Below are 22,458 nucleotides of genomic sequence, written 5' to 3' on the forward strand. Positions count from 1 at the left end.
ATCGTGGTCGATTTGCTCAGCCACCTTTAAAAATGGCTGACCCGCCCACATCCTGCCTCCGGAAGTTAGGAAACCCCCCGACAAGCCATGCCCAGCGCAACAGTATATACGTTGAACTTCTTTCGCACCGCACGTAGCCAACCGTGCCGATCATGCCGATGACGTCGCCAAGCCTCATCCACCACCTCCAGTCCAGTGGCACATGTGTGAAAGGAGAGGCGAAATATTGTCGTGTTATCCGATGGGCGCGAGTAATCGAACCAACAATAGGCAGAGTAATAATAATAATAATAAGAGAGCCCAGGTGTACAAAGCGATGTACCACCTTGACAATGACGCGTCCGGCCACGGTGAGGTCCCGGTCGAACCACGTGTTCCAGATGCCTCCTCCGTAGCACTCCGCGCTCACTTGCAGGCACCCGGCACTCAGCTTCCGCGAGCGTGGTTTTACCTGATTATTCATGATAAAAAGGGGTGGGGGGGGGGGGGTTTGGGTTAGATCGCGTAAGTACACATGCACGCACACACAAATTGACAACAGTCCCCCATTTACACTTTTCGACAGTTGGAGCAAGTGCTGTTGCAGTCCGAAGCCCTACTGACGTGGCAATCAGAAGACAGCCAACAGCGGATGTTGGCATAACAAAACGCACAATCAAACACGTTGGCAGCGAAACTGTAGGCAGCATTGATACCAAGGTGAAATCTCTCCACCAGTGTCATCATTAACAGAGCCTTATGGGTGACGTGTAAATGGATGGTGTATAATTCACGTCCTCATATCCTGTCTCACCGAGGCTTGGCTTGGCACACCATTGCGTGAGCTCCGCTCCACTCTCTTGAGCTGCCCCCCCTTGGCTACCACCTCTACGTGCGCACAGCTTTTGCTCATCTTGTCAGTGGGCCTGGGGAAAATAACTGTCGTCTTAAAACCCCGACTTTAAATTCTCTTGCTATAAACTCCTAAAATATTTCACTACTTTTGAGCATATCTCATCATCCGCCCCCCCCCGCCGCTTTCAAGCTTGGTGCCGATATCAGCAGGGTGAGCCGTGCCGCTTTCACTCTCATCCTGAAAAATTAACCCGTAAAAACTAAGTTTTCACTCTAAATCCTTTATATGCGTGGCGGCTAGAGTCCTCTCGTCCTCTGGCTTGAGATGGCACCTATGGGTCAGATGATTGCCTGCCTCCATTAAACAATTGGTAATTAAATATAATATTTTTGTCCTAAAAAGTGTAAAATTTTGGAAAAAAAATGTTCACGAACATTAATTGTCACGCACAACGAGTCTGTGTGCAAAATGCCAGCTCGATTGGATGACGGGAAGTGGGTTAAAAAACGACCGAAAGATTTGCACGGTCCTAAGCAAGCAAGCGAACTTAATATAAAGGATTTAAAAATATCCAAACTCGGACCCAACATCCCTGCCTACGTCCATCCAAATTCAAACCCATTCCTCCCTTATCACTCGAAAAAATCCTAGAAGGGGCTATCTTATCCTATCTCTCCAAACACCTCTTCCTCCCTCCATGGCCGTCCTGAAACGACTCAGTGTCATCTGGTTTCCACCAAGGCCATTAAACAGAAACCAGTCTCCTTAATGTGTTAAATAATATTCTCTCTGCAGACCTCGGGCAAATCTCAGTTCTCTGCAACATGTCTGTTGCCTATCAACAGCACCGCATTCTCTGTGAGCATGTCTATGACTAAATAGGCATCTCCAACAAACTACTTCCCAGATTCCACCGCCACCTCTCGAACCTTTCCTTCTGTGTTTCCACAACCGAAGATGCTTGCTTTTTTATGTTTTTAAACGAAGATGCTTAAATAGGCCTTACTCTGCTGATGAGACCCAGAACATAGACGCCAGTCCACAGGTTGTCTTACTTTAACAAATGCAGCTGTAAATATCATCGGCTCGGAAAGTCCATACACTGACGGACTGAAAAAGAATGTTTTTTTGTTCGCCTGCAGAGATGGCGTCTGGATTTTTCGATTATCAGATGACCTTCATTTACAATCAAGCGAGGCGAGCAGTCTCTTTTTATCAAGGGAGAGCTGATGATGAGACAATAATGTTGGAATCGCTGAGACAAAGGCCACGCCGTTTCTGACCCTGAGACAGGGGCTGTCCGTGTGAGCTCCGATGATGCTGAACCCATTCCCTGGCTTGTACTTCCCGCCCACGGCAAACGCGATGATCGTCGAGTAGTTTCTAGTCACAAAGTACTGAAAAAACAAAGACATAAAACACACACCATGTCAACTCCGGCATGAGGTTTAAGGCAACATTGCAAGTTCTGGAGGTGTAATTATCAGAAGTGTAAAGATGCATCTGTATGTTGAACTTCTTTCGCACTGTTCATAGCCAACCGTGCTAGTTGGAGGTGCATCCATTAACACGGAATGTCTTTAGTTACTCATAATATTTAATCCAAACTGTCAATTTAAGATAACTTCACTTGCAATTGCATTTTACATCGTACATAGTTGACACAGTTGCTTTTGCACCGATTACAATCGCTTATTCGTTTCACTCTTGCCATTGTGGTGATGAAGGTCACTCTCTTGCAACTGCGACAATCCTAGTCTCTAGAATTCGTACTTGGGTTAATAAATCTAAAACTTGAAACTCTTAAGGCTCCAGATGCCTACGATTGTGTGTAACGGTTATGTAAATTATATGCTAATCATATGCTCGAGTTAATTTTTTGGATAATGAAGTGAACAAATCAGACAAATAAAAAAACACAGACAGTAAAAATTAGACGAATAATGATGGATTCTTGAACAAAGTGGCAGCCGTGAATAGCAACAATTTATCACCAGAAAGGTGAATCATTGCAACCTGACCAGCAATGCAAACATTTTAATACATTTTTTGTCACGATACACACATCAAATGGTGCACGTGAGAATGAAATATTTAAACATTTGTATACGTTGTAAGTAATGAGGTCATGTGACCCCCCTCCCCCCACCCTGCAGCCCTAGAGGCTGCCAGATTCGAACCGTGACCTCTGAACCATAAGGGCCCGGCAAATCATAACAACAGGCCTATACACAGTACAGTGCAACAAAGTCGCATTTATAAATATCAGGGCAAGGCATAAAAAAAAAACTCGAGACATATTTTAGGACGATGCCAACACTCTCGAGAAAGCCTCGAAAAGAAAAATTCCAATTGTCGAATCGCGCCTGCCTTCCGTCTGTTTCTAATAACAAAATGCTTCTCTTTTCGGCATTGTATACAACCAATGAAGCGTCAACAATTTGTGTTTAACAACACGAACTGCGCAATGCGCTTGCATAATCCTCAAGTCGCCAATAGCAGCCGTCGGTTCGTGAATAATACTGTAATACCCAACTTGTCATGCAAAATGGAGATTTCGTGTCGCGGTGACGTCTTCCGAGATCCTTTGTGCGTGCGGTTTTTTTTTTGGTTCATTAATATTCCCACATTGGCGAGAATCAATCTTTGAGCCCGCCTGTGGAGCAGACAATCTAGGACGCACGGGTGAACTCAATTTAAAAAATATATATATAAAGATACAGCCCTGCAATTGCTTAAACACTAAGGCTGGCACAAGAGCCACCATTAGAGGGAGCTCTGAAGATCCCCTCTAGCAGGTAATTTGGCCTACTAGTCAAGTACTCATTTATTCTGCTGGGTTGACAGAGGCGGGGAGATATAAGAAAACCTGCCCCATTGTTTTAACTGCTGTGCCGGGAGGTAGAACCGGCGAACTCTGGGCTGAAAGTCCATTGCGCTCTAACCATTACATCACAGCAGCAGCAGCAACTCGGAAACCCATAGCGGCCACAGTTGAAATTGAGCTGACGACCAAGGTGAAGGGGTTACCTTGTTTGCTGGGGCAATGTCCCACTGCTCAGTCTCCTTGAGCTCTTGGAATCCCGCCAGCTTCAGCTGAACCTTGCACTCCTCCACCACTGGGAGAAGACCCACGCGCACAAGACATGAAGAGGACACCAGCAACTCGGGCCACTGAAGTGCATCGCAAAGTCACTCCGATTTTTTGGCCTATTTTTCAACTTTTGGGGGGTTTTTTTGTTGCACGCAATGACATTTCCTCCAGGCGAATTTCACAACGTAATAAGGCAACTGACAAAAAGTTAATGTCCAAAGGTGCAGTGCTTGTTACAATGTGAGTAAAAAAATTGTTTTTCATTAAACTGACAACTTGCGAAAATACTGGCGAGAAGTTTCCAAATCGGGAGAAATTAGCACTTGCATGATCTGATATTTTGTGATAATATATGCACTGCAGGAAACGTTATTGACGTTTATTGTTAACACTTTTCAAACTAAGTTTGAAAGCAGAGCTAATTCATGCATTAGCTCTGTCCTTCTATCCATCTGTCTGCCTGCAACATGGGGTCATGAGAACTCCTGTAAAGGTGATCTGAAATAAGTTCAATGATCACACTAACCTGTATAGCTATAAGGCACTTGCCGAAAATCAGTGCCAAATAAGCCTTTGCGGCCAAGGCCGTGTTGTCACACATCATGCATGTACCTCGCCTCCCATGAACTTGTGTGACATCATCTGTCAACGTCACACTTCAAGCCACATGTGACGTAATCTCATTGTAAAAACTCGGATCGTGACATTATTACCGTTAAATACATGGGTATCCACGATTTGTATTCCTGGATGTATACTATTCTGGTATTGACAATAAACATAACAACTTAAATGTGCACCCTAGGGGAGATAAAACTTACCACCCTCTATTCACATCACAAAGTTACCTAGAATACAAAGACGATGTTTGCTTAATGGGCCTGGTTTGCTCAAAATATTTTCTTGCAATGAAATTTAACTTTTTTTTTTGCAATTTAAATGTAACTGCATTTCGTACAAATATTGGATAAAGCTCTCCGATGTGTTTCGAGTTGTGCCGAGTGTTGTTCAGCGTGATGTTCGACGTATCACTCCCAAGTGCTGGGAGCTTCTTCAGGGCAGAGGTCGCAACCGGGTACCCGATACTCGTACCCTACCCGATACCCGGCTACCCGTACCCAGCCGGGTACGGGTAGCCGTTTGCGATCCTGGTGCGGCCGGGTACGGGTAGCCGGGTATCGGGTAGGGTACGGGTACCCGTTTGCTACCCTGGTGCGGCCGGATACGGGTACGGGTAAGGAATCAAAACCCATTTGCGACCTCTGCTTCAGGGTAACTTCTTCAGAAAAAATACAGTTTCTGAGAAGCTCTCAGCATTTGAAGAAACTCAAAAAACACATCAAAGAGCTGCACAGGACAGAACCGCAATAACCTACGCAGTCTATACGAGACGAAGGAAAATGTAATTTTAACTGAAATTTCATCTTGTGTAATTTAATTGAATACACGCTGGACAAAATCCACATCCCCCAGAAACCAACATTAGTTTAATAATGGAGGGGAGGGAAAGCCTCAGCAAGGATAGCAATCGTGCCGACAAATCTGCTTTCATGTAGACCTGACTCAATGGCAAGTGAAGATAATTAACCAAGCATAAAGAGCACCATCTAAAAGGAAGCAGGGATTGTGCGGTGGTGAAATTTGAAAGTTAATGACGGGCTTACCATGGTAAGGTGACGGTCCCTTGTTGACAAATGAAAGGAAGTCCTTTGCCACTGTGCGGATGGTGTCACTGCGAGAGGCTTTAATTGTGGCCTGAAATCAAAATCAGCGCGTTTTTTTTGTAAACTGCATTAGGCCATACACTGTTTTTTTTTTCACAAAACGTTCGAAAAATGTAAATACATGTAGTCCAGAATTGCCCTGCAATTATCTTTACCCTGGCCCTGCAATGGTAGGCAAAGACATTTGTGTTAATAGATTTCGGGTTAGGTGTCTCATTAACTCCTCCTTGTGTGCATCTGCACTGTACTTGCATTATTAGCATGCTGCGAATCGGCACCTTCATTAACAACTCGGGCGTTTCTTATCCTTTAAATGAAGTTCTTACTCGAGACAATGACTCGGGTTACCCTGTCGGCCCACAACCCAATAATAGTAGAGCTGACCCCATTAGCTCTCGATTTTATCCGTGGGGAGAGCATTTGGGTTGCGGATTAACCTTGCTCATCCATGCGCATTGGTTAAGTTTTACTGGTAGGAACCTCCTGGTTACACAAGCCCACAGGGGATTATTGTGTCCGTCGTGCTGGGAGGGCCTGGGTGGGGAGGGAGGGGCTGGGTGGGGAGGGGCTGGGTGGGGCTGGGTGGGGAGGGGAGGGTGGGGAGGGGCTGGGTGGGGAGGGGCTGGGTGGGGAGGGGGGGAGGGGCTGGGTGGGGAGGGGCTGGGTGGGAAGGGGCTGGGTGGGGCTGGGTGGGGAGGATGGGGAGGGGCTGGGTGGGGAGGGGCTGGGTGGGGAGGGTGGGGCTGGGTGGGGGGTGGGAGGGGTGGGGCTGGGTGGGGAGGGGCTGGTCACCCCGTGGTGCCCTTATAAAACTCAACGTTTAACCTACTCACGCCGGCTTGTGCCTGCCCTCACAGTCGGGCATATTTGCGGAATACACCACGCCGCCGTTGACCCTGGCCATTGACCGAGCAACCCAACGTTCCTACCAGCTCCCTCCGCAGGAATGTGTTTAGCTGCTCCTGAATCGTTGGAGGTCAGTGACTCAGTGTGCCCACATTGCCACAAACACTAAGGCAGACAAAAATAGATTACTTAAAGAAAACAAATCCAAATGACACATTCGACATCTTCAGCCCCTATTCTACGTTAGTAAACAGAACAGATGTGTTTATAGCTTAATTTAAAATTGGTTTTGCGTTATCCTTGTTTTGGTTTTATCTGGGCCATCACTCCCCCCCCCAAAATTACCCCAGATAATCGAGGCAACTGTAGCTCTGGGTGTGATTCTGGTAAACCTGCACAATAATGAGCTACACTGGAGCACAGATTGCACAACTAAACACTTAACAAATAAGTAATATTTAAAACAACTTTTTTTAAAAACACGCTTTAATGAAATGTACCGTTCAAGTAATGGCAGAACTCCACGATTCCGGGAATTGGCCCCGAAGCTTGCCATAACGTAAGGGGCCGTGGTGATTTACAGCCAATGTTAGTTGAGCGTGGACAATTAGAGCCAAGCCGAAACATAACATAAAAAATGTTTTAAAATGTTTTTTTTTTATAATAGAATATAGTATTATCATCAGTATGACATAAGTATACCAGGTTTGCAGTTGATACCACATTGGGAAGTGGGTGTAATGAAAAAAAATGAGCTCAACGGGCATTTCATTACCGCGATATTTAAGATATTCAACCGTTTAATATGAAAGTGATTTTTCTTTTAGAAGCTACATTTTTAGGACATAAAATGATGGATGTTACATTGAATGCCTCTGACTATATCACCCTGATTGCGCCCCAATCTCAGCAAAAGTCAGAAGCCCAGCAAGCACGAGCCCACTTAACGTACAACCACACGAAGACCTTAGTCACCGTGTGGTACGTTTGTGCTTATCTCTCAGTTGAAAGGTTAGGGTGCACAACAAGTACGTTGTTTTTCCAAACACCACTGCAAAACTTCTCCCATTACGGACCCAAAAAGCAGCCTCCCCGACCAAGCCGGATTTCGAAACTGGACGTAGCTGCTGCAAACTCATCCGTTGCCTTCAGCATCCTCATAGAAAATGTTTTTTCTGGGTTCCCAAGAAAACCAGCACATGCAATGACTGACTTCTCTGCTGCCCTTTGACACCTTTTGGCGTCACGGCCTGCTGCTGAAGATGGCTAAAATGACCAGATGCCATTCTACTGTACGACGCGGTGATCAGCAACTACACTCTTAGGGTGCACATCGCCAGTAAACACAGCCGCAAGATAATTGTGAATAATATTCTCCCTCGAGGCTCGGCACGAGCACCGTGTGTGCGTGTGTGTTAAACTTATTTCGCACCGTACGTAGCCAACCATGCTAATCGGAGGTGCGGGGGAAGGACAACAAACTAAACACAAAAAGCAGTTCTATAGAAATGAGTTTTCCTAATATCGGAAGAGCATCTGAAAGCGAGCAATGCAGTGACCGACTTTGTTCGATCGTTAGCCAAAAGCAGCTGCTGTGAGGATGGGCCATCACTATTTAACAATGTATGTGACCTGCCATTAACATCATCTCGCAGGTACATATTTGCAGATGATATAGCCCTTCATGTAGAGGGCACAAACTTCGAAGACATTGCCAATTCTCGCACAGCTGAGCTGATGCTATTCGAGGGATATTTCCATCGCCAGAGACTCCAACCAAATCCATCCAAAACCACCGCAGGTGGTTTGCACCTGAACGTTCATGCAGCAGATAACCACCCTTGATGTTGTCCTTCGATGGTAGCCCTGTGTACTGTAACCCCCTCTTCAGAAATATCGAGGGGTTATCATGGACAGAAGTCTGGCCGTCAAGCCCCACATAAACCGATCTGTAAAAAACAGTAAATCAAGATATTGCCCTGCTGCAGGAACCTTCAGGAACGACCTGGCGTGCCTCAACTGATGTGCTGCCAACTACCGCCCTACCACTGCCGATCTACTCCAGGGCTGGGGGACCTTTTTTCTGCCAAGGGCCATTTGGACATTTATAACACCATTCGCGGGCCATACAAAATTGTCAACTTAAAACTTAGCCTGTTATATTTGGTCAAACATTTAATTAACTCACCCCTAATGCGATGGCTGGAACTGCTTCTCTTTGGCGAGGCGTGTGATGTTAGCTGGTATTGATCATGTTGCTGCTACTCGCAACTGCTTTTCCAGGATTGCTCCTAGATTTATTGCATTTCGAGTCCCGCCTGCGGTTGCCTTGGCAGGGCCACGCCAAATGATTTTGTGGGCTTTATACGGCCCGTGGGCCGGACGTTCCCCACCCCTGATCTACTCAGTGGCAGAGGTACTGTGCGCCTAGCCTGGGAACTCGTACACAAAACTGCCACGTGCACAATTGAATAACGCAATGCGCATCCTTAACCAGGACACTGAAAACCGACGCATATCTCCTGGGGCTCCCTGGATCTGCGGACATTGATGCCACCAAATATCCACAGAGACATGCAAACTGCAAGGGGATATACTGTACATGTTTCTTACCAATGACAACCACCTATACCCATCATCGACCAATACCTCAACAATGTACCTGGCCACAATCTCAATTCCCCTTCTGGGATCGTTCTGCCACCATCCTATAAACTCGCTCAGATCCTGTAGAATAAACCACCTCGTTTGAAACCAAAATGTCGCCCCTCCTGGGTTTTGACAGTTCTCAAAGACACTGTTGTGACCATCAGAACATCAACATGCTGATGCACTCATCTCCTTCACGGACAGAAAATTAAAGGCAAGTCAAAGGCGGAGTGCGATTTTGGCCATGCAACCCAAACTATGGACCGTACACTAAACCACTAATCACGGTAGCCAAACATTAAGCCAACGCCGTCACCTCTAACGATCCTGGCGAGATGTTAACTACCTCGCCTGGTATACAGGAGGTTGCGGGTTCGATCACGACCCTGGCGATGCAAGCTGTATATTTGGAGTTTGTGGCGTCTCTCTCTCTCTCATCATGATCACAATTGCGAGATGTTAACTACCTCGCCTGGTATACAGGAGGTTGCGGGTTCGATCACGACCCTGACGATGCCTGCTGTATATTTGGAGTTTGTGGCATCTCTCTCTCTCTCTCTCATCATGATCACAATTGCGAGATGTTAACTACCTCGCCTGGTATACAGGAGGTTGCGGGTTCGATCACGACCCTGACGATGCCTGCTGTATATTTGGAGTTTGTGGCATCTCTCTCTCTCTCTCTCATCATGATCACAATTGCGAGATGTTAACTACCTCGCCTGGTATACAGGAGGTTGCGGGTTCGATCACGACCCTGGCGATGCCTGCTGTATATTTGGAGTTTGTGGCGTCTCTCTCTCTCTCTCATCATGATGACAATTGCGAGATGTTAACTACTTCGCCTGGTATACAGCAGGTCGTGGGTTCTATCCCGACCCGGACGCCTGCTGTACAGGGGTACTTCAAAACAATGTTAACAACTTCTGAGAATTTGCAACAATACCACAAGGCATGTGCCTCTGGGCTCTGGAGACCACCTGGAGAAGATTCCAGGCAACGCGTTGACAATGTTGGCGAACAAATGGAGACTCTTTGGAGCTATTAACATCCATTTGTTATCAATATAATTATATAATTATAAATAGTTATATAATGATATTGACACTGTAACACGTGTCAATATAATTATTATATAGTGTTACAGTGTATTATAATCCGTTCTTTTATCCGTTAAAAACGACAGTCCCATATAAGTGTTAACAATATATTTTGAAGCACCGCTCTGCGTTAATTGTGAGCGTGTTCTTCACGTGGTCGCGTGGACTTTCCCCTCCCGAATCCTCCGTTCACCTTCTGCCACGTTGAGAGTTGAGACTCCACGTGCGATTTAAAGAGTCTCTCAGCAAGCCAGCAACGTCTGCCCGAACTTAAAATAGCGCATCGCTGTTTACTGCCGTACCATGCAAGTGCCCCTTTAAGTCTGGCTCAACGAGCACACCACACACACACAGGCCAACCCAGCACCACCCAAAGTGGGTGAAAGAGGACATGAGAGATCTTTGATGCGTGAATTTCACTTCTTAAATCATCAACGACCACGCTCAATCCGCCGCTCGATGGCAAATGACTTCTCTACCGTGGAAAAATATACAAAAATATCTTTAAAAAGTCTGTCCCGGATTCGCTCTAAGACAAAACGTAGCCTTGGCGCGTGAATAACGTGTGGTAGGTAGTACACACACCAACACATTAGACTTATAGTTGTGTGTGTTGTGTATTTATATACAGATACCTGCATGCTTGCTGGGTGCCGTTTCTAATTCGGTCCGAGGAAGCTTTCTCCAATCTTGATTTGAAGCGTCGCGATTTGCTCGATTGTATTTCTAAACCTACGTGACTTTTACCGAAAGAGCCAACGAGTATGAAGCTTTCTCAGTTTCCGGCAGACATCCGCTTACAAAGAGAGTGAATCGATTCCGGATGTTTTAAATTAAACACAGAGGACCCACAATCGATTCCCGCGATTTACCGCCGGCAAGTCGGGCGGCGTTTGGGTGTTGTGGGTGGGGGGAATCGCTCCAACACATTTAATCGTTTCGATTCGGCTTGCAATCGAGGAATCGAAAGTGTGTGGGGGTGGTGGGAGGGAGCGGTGGCGCAGCGGTTAGCGCTACGCTGCGCTACGAACCCGGCGAACCCGAGTTCGATTCCCGCTCGCGGTCAACACCGGTGACGGATTATCTGAACCGGTCCTGGGCCTCTTCACCTAGGTCGATTCAGCCTGAAATTAGTGCCTGGTTCGGTGTATGAACATCGCCACTGGGGAGACAAAGGCGGCAGGGCGTGGTGCTGGCCACCCACCCCCTCGTGTACCGTTCCGATCTTCATAGGGTGCTCGCTAACAGCACTTGCCCCTTCAGTCTGTTGAGGCTATACGGGGGATATTTGTCTTTGTGGGGTATTGGTATTTATAGATTTTGCTCGGCCGGATAGAGAGGGGGCTAAACGGGCACGGCACGGGTTCGGGAAGAGATGGAAATGATGCGGGGCTAGAGGATATGGAGCTGAGTGACCTTGCCAATAGCTGGTACCAGCGGTTGTCAAGATCGGCCTCTGTGGATGAGGCTCGCGAAGGACGCCGCTGCTGGGCAGCTGGAGGCAGTTGCCCTCCAGCAACAACGGAGGGCAGCAGAGGAGCGACGCTCACAACAACGAGCGGAGCGCCGGGCGGATAAAATATGGCAATTTGGCATAGTAGGGGGTACAGGTGGTGCATCGGCCAGTCATCTGAGTCAGTCAACCCATGGCATCTGTTGTCGGGTCTGTCCAGTGACCTCCACGTGGCCTTAAAGTGCACCTAGCCTGGCACATGCGCAGTGGTGACGTCACGAATGACGGTTGTTGGTGGTGTTTATAGAGCTGAATAGACCGTATTCTCCAGATTATAAGACGCACTTTGTTTCCCCCTACCCTTTCTGAAATTGTTTTGTAACATTCTTACCCTATGCCCCGACTGGATATTCGTGAAGAAGAGCTTTATAGCTCATCAGATTCCTACTCCAATAGAAATACATATTCTGATTTTGGCTGCGACTTATAATCCGGCAAATCCTGTGTGTATGTGTGACTAGATTTGTGTGTAGTTTTCCTGCCGCCAGGCACAAACAAGGTTTGGGGGGGGGGGATGCGTCTTGTTCTCCGGAGTGTCTTGTTGTCGTATAGAATACGGGCAAATGCTCGTGCCGTTGAACGGTGCGTGTGTAAAGTCTAACGCGTAGACAGATTTAGGGCGTCAGCGCATTTTTCGCGAGCGTGTACAAGTAATGTGTTTAATTTCATCCGCGCATCTCATGAACAAATGTATAATTTAAAGGTCCAACCCTGCAATTACCATTACACTAGGGCAGAATCCCCAAACGATGCTGATAATGCCATTTATCCAAGAAAGCCTCACTGAGTCTCAATACTTGTTTTTTTTCAAGAGGGTCCTGCTACATTGTGGATGGCTGACCAATTACTCTACATGAATAAGAGCCTGGATTCATATGAGAGGAATTAAACTGCAGAACCCAGAGAAAATCCAGCAGGCACGTATAAGGGTGCGGTTGTAACTCGAAACCTGAACGTTAAGTGAAACGTCGTATATCGAAACGCGTTTTCCCATAAGATCCCATTATATAACCTAACATGTGTTCCTAAGAAAATATTTCCTGACCTAAAACCTACAAAAATAACACGTTTCAACGCAACTAGGATATTTGCATGCATACATATTGAGAATAATAACGAGACAGGTAAGTAAAACAAACTACTGTAAATTACTAAACCAGAAACTGGTGCACGTGTTGTGAGGTGTTAAGGGGTGGAGGGGTTACTGGCAGGGTGACGGAGGGGCAGTGGGGCTCTTGCTTTCCCCTGTGGTGGAACACAGTAGTTTGAACTGGCTTGAAACAGTGGATTCAAGAATCCACTGACATCTCCTGGGCAATTAGCCTTACAACACCTGGTATTCCCAGACCGTCTCCTATCCAAGTGTAATGCGGGCGTAAGCGACCTTCCGGATGTGACGTCACGGGGGGTGGAGTCATGTGACGTGGGGGGAAGGTTCGGGTCCTTAAGCGGGTAAACCGGAAGGGGAAGTCAGTCGGGGTGTGAGCGGAAAAGAGTGAGGCCACGCGGGCGAGTGTGGAGAGGGGGGGGCGCCGACGGCCATCGGGAGCCAACCCCGAAGATAAGAGGAAGCTGCGGAGTGGCGTGCAGCTGCAGAGGAGACAGCCAGAAGGGCTGCGTGTTAGAGGCAGCGGTGTGGCTGCCAGGAGGAGCTGCGGAGAGAGAGAGAGGGCTGCATGTTAGAGGCAGCGGTGTGGCTGCCAGGAGGAGCTGCGGAGAGAGAGAGAGACAGCAAGAGGCTGTCAGAGCTGCGGAGGGAGAGGAGTTGCAGCGAGTACAGCCAAGGGGGGCTGTGTGAGAGAAACAGCAGCGGAGCTGCTGTTGTGGATCGGGCCGACATTGGAGTCAGCACCGTGGAGAAGCTACAGAGTAAAGACAGCCGTGTGGGTGTACAGCACGAACCGAATAAAGGACACTGAGCCAGACATCGTGGTCCAGTCGTTTATTACACAAGTACTAACCAGGTTCAAAGCTGCGTGGCTTTTGACCGCTGGTAAGATTGTGCGAATTCATAACTGAGCAGATGTTTAGAGATTTTGGTGAGGAATTGTTCAAATGATGATACAAGGCAAGAAACATTGCATGAACATTCTTACTGTGTAAAATAAAAAGTAAATACGAGCTTACTAAAAATGCAAGATGGACTCCATATTTCAAGATGGTCACATTTTTCACCCACTGATGCGCATCTTCAACATACATTGGCGGAGTTGTCAGATGTGAGTTGCCATCTGCCAAGGCCTGATGGTCACCCATCTCAGTACCATATGAACCAGGCTCAGGCCTGCTTAGCTTTGACCAGATCGGGCACATTTTAGGTAATTTGGGCATCTTAGAATGATGTAATGTTTTTGTGTTGGCAAATAATCAGGAAAAAACATGACAAAAGAAAAATGTAATCAAGTGAAACCAATCACCCCCAGCGTAGCACGTAATGTAAGCTTTAATACAATTTTAAATGCAATTAACTCTAGCCAATTTATTTTGTAGCAGTGATTCACGGTGCATATGCATCACGATTTAAACCGGTTTGAAATTAAGAAAGAAAAATCATGCATACGCATTGATTCAATGATTCTTTCCAGCACGCTTTTCTTATCCTGGGATGTATTTAATTAACGGTAACAACAACAATATAGCTCGGGCCAGGCGCACAGACGTACACTCGAGTTTGGTGCTCATATTGGATAATCTTGATGAGATTGTCCATGTACCCCCCTCCGTTACAGACAGACAGAGGGAACGCTGTGTCCATTTCAGCCTTAGTTGTAAAACGTAAAAGATAATAACAATCCGGAGATATTTTTCAAGCTCATTAATTTGATCAATTAAAAGCTCAAATAAAAACAGCCTTTGCTGTGGTAGCAACTATGACGGTAAATGAGATAACATGTATCCATTCCATGCTACTTTTGGGTTTTTAATGCAACTGTAGTGACATCGGGGATGTCACTGTATGGTGCCGGCCGGGAAGGGTTATGCCGTTCGATGTTCCTACATCGTGGACAGCACCGTGTGGGTGGCTGTGTGTAATACCAGCCCTAGCGGGGCTTGGCGAGCACTGGGATACGTGTCTGGAGAGAGCTCTTGAGGAGGATCAAAAGGGAACGAGAATGCTCGAGAAGGCAGGCGGGGCCGAGGGCGGAGCGGCCCCGACCTGTGAGGGATATAAGGTGGGTCCCTAAGAGCGACGGGGTTGCTGCATTCTACAAGCTGGAAGCTCAACATCTACAAGCGGGAAGCTCAACATCTACAAGCGGGAAGCTCAACATCTACAAGCTGGAAGCTCAACATCGACAAGCTGGAAGCTCAACATCTACAAGCGGGAAGCTCAACATCTACAAGCTAGAAGCTCAACATCTACAAGCTGGAAGCTCAACATCTACAAGCGGGAAGCTCAACATCTACAAGCGGGAAGCTCAACATCTACAAGCGGGAAGCTCAACATCTACAAGCGGGAAGCTCAACATCTACAAGCGGGAAGCTCAACATCTACAAGCTGGAAGCTCTACATCTCCAAGCTGGAAGCTCTACATCTCCAAGCTGGAAGCTCAACATCTACAAGCGGGAAGCTCAACATCTACAAGTGGGAAGCTCAACATCTACAAGCGGGAAGCTCAACATCTACAAGCGGGAAGCTCAACATCTACAAGCTGGAAGCTCTACATCTCCAAGCTGGAAGCTCTACATCTCCAAGCTGGAAGCTCAACATCTACAAGCGGGAAGCTCAACATCTACAAGCGGGAAGCTCAACATCTACAAGCGGGAAGCTCAACATCTACAAGCGGGAAGCTCAACATCTACAAGCTGGAAGCTCTACATCTCCAAGCTGGAAGCTCTACATCTCCAAGCTGGAAGCTCAACATCTACACGCGGGAAGCTCAACATCTACAAGTGGGAAGCTCAACATCTACAAGCGGGAAGCTCAACATCTACAAACGGGAAGCTCTACATCTACAAGCTGGAAGCTCTACATCTCCAAGCTGGAAGCTCTACATCTCCAAGCTGGAAGCTCTACATCTACAAGCTGGAAGCTCTACATCTCCAAGCTGGAAGCTCTACATCTCCAAGCTGGAAGCTCTACATCTACAAGCGGGAAGCTCAACATCTACAAGCTGGAAGCTCAACATCTACAAGCTGGAAGCTCTACATCTACAAGCGGGAAGCTCAACATCTACAAGCTGGAAGCTCTACATCTACAAGCTGGAAGCTCTACATCTACAAGCGGGAAGCTCAACATCTACAAGCTGGAAGCTCAACATCTACAAGCTGGAAGCTCAACATCTCCAAGCTGGAAGCTCAACATCTACAAGCGGGAAGCTCAACATCTACAAGCGGGAAGCTCAACATCTACAAGCTGGAAGCTCTACATCTCCAAGCTGGAAGCTCAACATCTACAAGCTGGAAGCTCAACATCTACAAGCTGGAAGCTCAACATCTCCAAGCTGGAAGCTCAACATCTACAAGCTGGAAGCTCTACATCTACAAGCTGGAAGCTCAACATCTACAAGCTGGAAGCTCAACATCTCCAAGCTGGAAGCTCAACATCTACAAGCGGGAAGCTCAACATCTACAAGCTGGAAGCTCTACATCTACAAGCTGGAAGCTCAACATCTACAAGCTGGAAGCTCAACATCTCCAAGCTGGAAGCTCAACATCTACAAGCGGGAAGCTCAACATCTACAAGCGGGAAGCTCAACATCTACAAGCTGGAAGCTCTACATCTCCAAGCTGGAAGCTCTACATCTACAAGCTGGAAGCTCAACATCTACAAGCTGGAAGCTCAACATCTACAAGCTGGAAGCTCAACATCTCCAAGCTGGAAGCTCAACATCTACAAGCGGGAAGCTCAACATCTACAAGCTGGAAGCTCAACATCTCCAAGCTGGAAGCTCAACATCTACAAGCTGGAAGCTCAACATCTACAAGCTGGAAGCTCAACATCTCCAAGCTGGAAGCTCAACATCTACAAGCGGGAAGCTCAACATCTACAAGCTGGAAGCTCAACATCTCCAAGCTGGAAGCTCAACATCTCCAAGCTGGAAGCTCAACATCTACAAGCTGGAAGCTCAACATCTACAAGCTGGAAGCTCAACATCTCCAAGCTGGAAGCTCAACATCTACAAGCTGGAAGCTCAACATCTACAAGCTGGAAGCTCAACATCTACAAGCTGGAAGCTCAACATCTACAAGCGGGAAGCTCAACATCTACAAGCTGAAAGCTCAACATCTCCAAGCTGGAAGCTCAACATCTACAAGCTGGAAGCTCAACATCTACAAGCTGGAAGCTCAACATCTCCAAGCTGGAAGCTCTACATCTACAAGCTGGAAGCTCAACATCTACAAGCTGGAAGCTCAACATCTCCAAGCTGGAAGCTCAACATCTACAAGCGGGAAGCTCAACATCTACAAGCGGGAAGCTCAACATCTACAAGCTGGAAGCTCTACATCTCCAAGCTGGAAGCTCTACATCTACAAGCTGGAAGCTCAACATCTACAAGCTGGAAGCTCAACATCTACAAGCTGGAAGCTCAACATCTCCAAGCTGGAAGCTCAACATCTACAAGCGGGAAGCTCAACATCTACAAGCGGGAAGCTCAACATCTACAAGCTGGAAGCTCAACACCTACAAGCTGGAAGCTCAACATCTACAAGCGGGAAGCTCAACATCTCCAAGCTGGAAGCTCAACATCTACAAGCGGGAAGCTCAACATCTACAAGCTGGAAGCTCAACACCTACAAGCTGGAAGCTCAACATCTACAAGCGGGAAGCTCAACACCTACAAGCTTGAAGCTCAACATCTACAAGCGGGAAGCTCAACATCTACAAGCTGGAAGCTCAACACCTACAAGCTGGAAGCTCAACATCTACAAGCGGGAAGCTCAACATCTACAAGCGGGAAGCTCTACGTCTACACGCTGGAAGCTCAACACCTACAAGCTGGAAGCTCAACGTCTCCAAGCTGGAAGCTCAACATCTACAAGCGGGAAGCTCAACATCTACAAGCTGGAAGCTCTACATCTCCAAGCTGGAAGCTCAACATCTAGAAGCGGGAAGCTCTACGTCTCAAGCTGAAGCTCTCCGTCCTATGAGGCAACCACGTGGTTGGAGACCCGAGTGAGGGATCGACACTTTGTAGCAGTAACTTGCTGTAGTCTGGTAAAGGGGCAGTTACCCCTTTGTGTTACGGTGTTACGGTGTTACAAATAAAAGTGTTGCCTCTAAAAGGAACAACGTCTGCAACTCAGTTGGACTCACTACACAACAAATATACCAATGACTATATTTCTGGGTGGTGCAGTGGTTATCGCATTGCACAACGAACCAGTGGCCTGAGTGAGTTCAATTCTCATCAGTGGCGAATGCAATTTCACCCGGTGCAGTGGCTACATCACTCCTCCGACCTTCACTAACCCACACTGAGCAGCGTGCTGATGGGAGTGTTGTCAAGCGTTAACCTGGTACGGGTTAACCTAATTTAACCCGGGTTTGACTCAAACGATTGAGTCCAATCTGATTAATTTCAGTGTATTTTATATTAACGTGCAAAATTATCTAAACTCACTACTCCCCTAAGCCAAGAGCGGTCACAGTGTAATATCGTTGAGGACTCTTGGACGCCGGGGTTGAGGCATACGTATTTATTCCGCAACAGTTGTCACAACCGCGGACATACAACACTGGAGGGGGTATCGGCCCCCTCACCCGCTAGCTGGGAATACACTGCTAGCTATCTCTGACCTACCTCCTAGTCCTCCACTAACGGGCTAGGGGAGGCTGTCTGGCCCGACACTGGTAAGTCGGGCTACGGTACCCGGAGTCCCAGAGCACTAGCTCTGGTTCTCGGGACCACGCCGCTGGCTCGGTCCTGCGCGGCCCTGACAAGGGCGGCGACCCAGGGGAGTCCAGGGCTCTAGCTAGACGATCTTCGGTCTTCACTGGTTTAGCTTTAACATTCTACCCTGAGCTCTCCGGCTCATCCCCTTTTATACCAAAACCCCTCGCTGAGGGGTGGGGCCAGCCCCCCCAGGCTGCCCTGTGCGGACGTCGTTGAGAGCACCTCCCCGTGCACTCACGAAGCCCCGCCCACTGTGTTTGTTTCCCGTGTGATCCTATGTATACAGCCCCTCCGTAACACCCCTACAACAGTAAGACCATCAGAACAGCCTCCCACCCCTGTGCCCCCTTCCCCACGAGACACATAACGCTGCCAGGCTTTCCTCCTCCTCCTCGCTCTCTCTCCACCCTCATCCCTCCCCTCCTACCTCTCACCCAGACTGCCTGCGGTTTCCTTTATGCCGACTGCACACATGCACAGAGCAGCACACTTTGGGTGGGCTAGGGGGCTGGGAAGGATGGTGGTGGTAGGGCACAAACTGAGCCTGTGATATGTGAGCGCGCATCAAAACGACAGAAACGCACCCACGCGCACGCACGCACGCACGCAGACACACACACACACACACAGACGCACGCAGACACACACACACACAGACGCACGCAGACACACACACACAGACGCACGCAGACACACACACACACAGACGCACGCGGACGAGGAAACATCACAGCAGAGGAGACAGGCGCGGAAGAGCGGGGCAAGCAAGCGAGGAGGAGGAGGATTGTGTGCAGTCTGCGAAGACAGCGGCACGCTATGTTGTTCCTGAGCTGAGTATACGGACGGGAAGATGCTCACCTCCTTTATAACGTTAGCTCTTTTGGTGATCGTTGCCGGCTCTGAATATGGTGAGGAATTACACGTACATACATACACGTACATACGCACACTAACGGAGTGATATTCACACAAACCCTGACATACGTTTCACGAATGTACATTCACAAATACCCGTTCGCACGTTCATACTGTGTACAAAGCGGCACGCACACACACACGTACACATGAACCACCAAGTGCACACACGTTTGCTCGCGATGCCGTTGCGTGTCTACGCGGCTGGGTTATGAAGACCATGTTCCGTGCTTGATTTGTACTCTGCCTTGTATTTCTTGCGTGTTTAATTCGCACTACATGGTGAGTATGGAATCCTCGTGTGATTGGGATAACTAGGGCGCAGTTTGCGGACACGTACACTGAATGATTGTGCAAGCAGTCTCGGTAAGGAGGCCGTATTCTTTCAACATCGTGGGCAATGTCAAGATTTGGCCTCGACACGACGATGCGAAATAAAATCGTGTTTGTTATATCTGGCGGACACAAGTACATACATATATATAACGTCCAACATATTCGGCAATCGCTATGTCTTAAAGGAAACGAATATACTCTACGACGTTTCGGGCGATGGCCCTTCATAGTACATTAAAAGAAGGACACTTAAAGCGCCATTGCCCGAAACGTCGCATATTATATATTGTTTATTCTTTTAAGGCAAGGATTATTGATGAGTGTGTTGAGGTTTTATTGTTTTTGTTGTTGTTGTCTGTGCTTGTGCACCACTGACTATGCAGCAGCATCACTAAGTAATGTGTCGAAGAAATATATAGCGTTGTACATTTAAACACACGCACACCCTTATCAATAGTCGCCACGTCTTGGCAGATCTCACGAAAAAATCACCCCAGCAATTCAAAGGGGTTGTGAGTAGATGATGATAAAAAATGGTTTACAACTCTTTATGAATAGGTTATTGTCGAGAGTGCATTGGAAAATCATTTATTTCTAATGCAAAATACCGTCTATTAGTGTCCTGCAGACTGCACAGTGTGGCACCTCTGAATGTTAGTCTCACACAAGCACTTCAAATGCACTCGAGGATTATAATTTCTCTCTCTATATTTTTTAATCTTTAGCTTTATTATTCCGAGAAAATGCTTCCAGGATTTTGCAGCAGCAGCAGCATCAGCTCGAATTGGATCTTAAATTCAGCACCACTGCCCCATGGACAGCACCCGAGTACTGGGACCGCCCCGTTGTGGAGATTTGTCCCGGCTGTGCGCACTGTATATAGAAGCAAGTCAAGTCGTGTCGTTATTGATGGGCACGCAGAACATGGGTGAATTATAAAGGCTCGTGTCTTTGAATTGCAATAGGGGGACACACAGATCGGGAATCCCTGATTCAATGAATGAATCAATAACATTAAGTATTGATTTTTGGGCACCCGCCCCCACCAATAACCCAAAATAGTAATGTAATCTTCCTTGCAGTATAATTTATTTTTTTGTTATATATAATATAGTGATATACGCCATGGAATTAAATCTACTGTATAATATGTTATGCATTAAATAACCGCCAGCCATTCCCAATTCACCATTCGATGAAGGCTAACCCATGTCATGTTGGTCATGGGTTTTGACCATACTTCACCACGCTGCTTAGTGCGGGTTGGTAAAGGGGGAGGGGAGAGAGAGCCGGATCTGTTCTGATATTAATTGCCACTGATCTTAGCCATGCGGGAAATGAATATTGGGTGGCCAGGTTCACAACAGAGCATGGTAATCACTCTTCCACCGATCACCCAATGTGATGCTTATGATTTGGCACCTTGTCAACATACACTGTACTATGGAATTATCTGCATGTCAAATGTGTTGCCTTGTAGAATGTTGAGCCCAGACGGATGTGTCGAAACCCAGCATGCAGACGTGCAGCCCCAGAGGTATTTTTGCGTAAAAGCACAACAACAATTGTGGGCGTCTGCCGCTAAGCGACGGCGACGTCACCACAGCACTTGTGCCAGGCTAGGTGCACTGAGGCCATGTGAAGGGTCGAAGGCTTGTTGGCAGTAAGGCACGACACAGACCCAGGTATTATGCGTGAACTGAGTTGATGCAGATGCACCACCTATGCCAACTTATAGCGCGCACACACACACACAAACCTATTTGGGTGGCATCCAGGATCTATAATGCTAACCTTTGCAATTCATAAGAGAGTCTGGGATAATTCAGGATGGCTCTTCGGGTATATATAGAAAGCGCAAGAGCTCAGTGTGTGCAATGCATTGTGGAGGACTGTGAAACAGCATGAGAAATGAAATGTGATGTACGTGATCCGGCTCAGTGATTCTTTAATGCTTATTATCATTATTATACCAGGGCTTTGGATGCCAAATATACACTGTAGCCGAACAAGATTCTCGCTTCATGTAACTAAATAACATCTTAGATTCTAGATTTGAAGCTTTCGTGACTGCAAGGATTCATACTCTTAGGTTTTTTTCGGTAAAGTCACGTAGGTAAAAAAATTAAATTAATAAAAGTAAAATAAAACACATTTAAAAATTCACGCAAGACAATGCATATACTCTATCATAGAGTATATGCATTGTCTTGCGTGACTTTACCGAAAAAACCTAAGAGTATGAAAACATCTTAGATTCATTCATTATCGAAGTGGTTAGTCACTCACCTGGGCACTTTGCCAGATATAATGTCCACGTGCCACATTGAGAGCTCATCGTCACCGTAACTACATGATATAATCACCATGTCTAAGAACAATATAGTACCCTTTGTCAATCCACCATCGAATGAAAGCCTCCCTACGCCGCGTTAGTCGGGCTGTTTGGCGCTACTTCACCATGCTGGTCGTTTGGGTCGGTGAAGCTGGAGGTGCGGGCAGTGGGGGGGGTGGGAGCGGAGCGGTCAGTGAGCTGCGCTATAAATCCGGCGAGCCGTGTTCGACACCCACTCACGACCAACATCCGGTGAGGATTATCTGGTCCTG

At 47.2% G+C, this 22,458-nt stretch overlaps 1 protein-coding gene across 1 annotated transcript in view; it reads right to left on the minus strand.

Annotated features, from left to right (window-relative positions):
* The window catches only part of DNPEP (aspartyl aminopeptidase), a 30,705-nt gene extending 19,642 nt beyond the window's left edge, over positions 1-11,063 (minus strand). Inside the window, exons 1-5 of the mRNA XM_078603952.1 lie at positions 10,884-11,063; positions 5,594-5,684; positions 3,866-3,954; positions 2,119-2,232; positions 326-451 (exon numbers count right to left, since the gene is read on the minus strand). Of these exons, the coding sequence (XP_078460078.1) occupies positions 326-451; positions 2,119-2,232; positions 3,866-3,954; positions 5,594-5,684; positions 10,884-10,889 (426 nt within the window). The 5' untranslated portion in view covers positions 10,890-11,063. The remainder of the gene's footprint in view (positions 1-325; positions 452-2,118; positions 2,233-3,865; positions 3,955-5,593; positions 5,685-10,883) is intronic.
* Between the last annotated feature and the right edge of the window lie 11,395 nt (positions 11,064-22,458).

This window comes from Lampetra planeri, chromosome 21 (genome assembly GCF_965212315.1).
Source record: "Lampetra planeri chromosome 21, kcLamPlan1.2.h2, whole genome shotgun sequence".
NCBI lineage: Eukaryota > Metazoa > Chordata > Hyperoartia > Petromyzontiformes > Petromyzontidae > Lampetra > Lampetra planeri.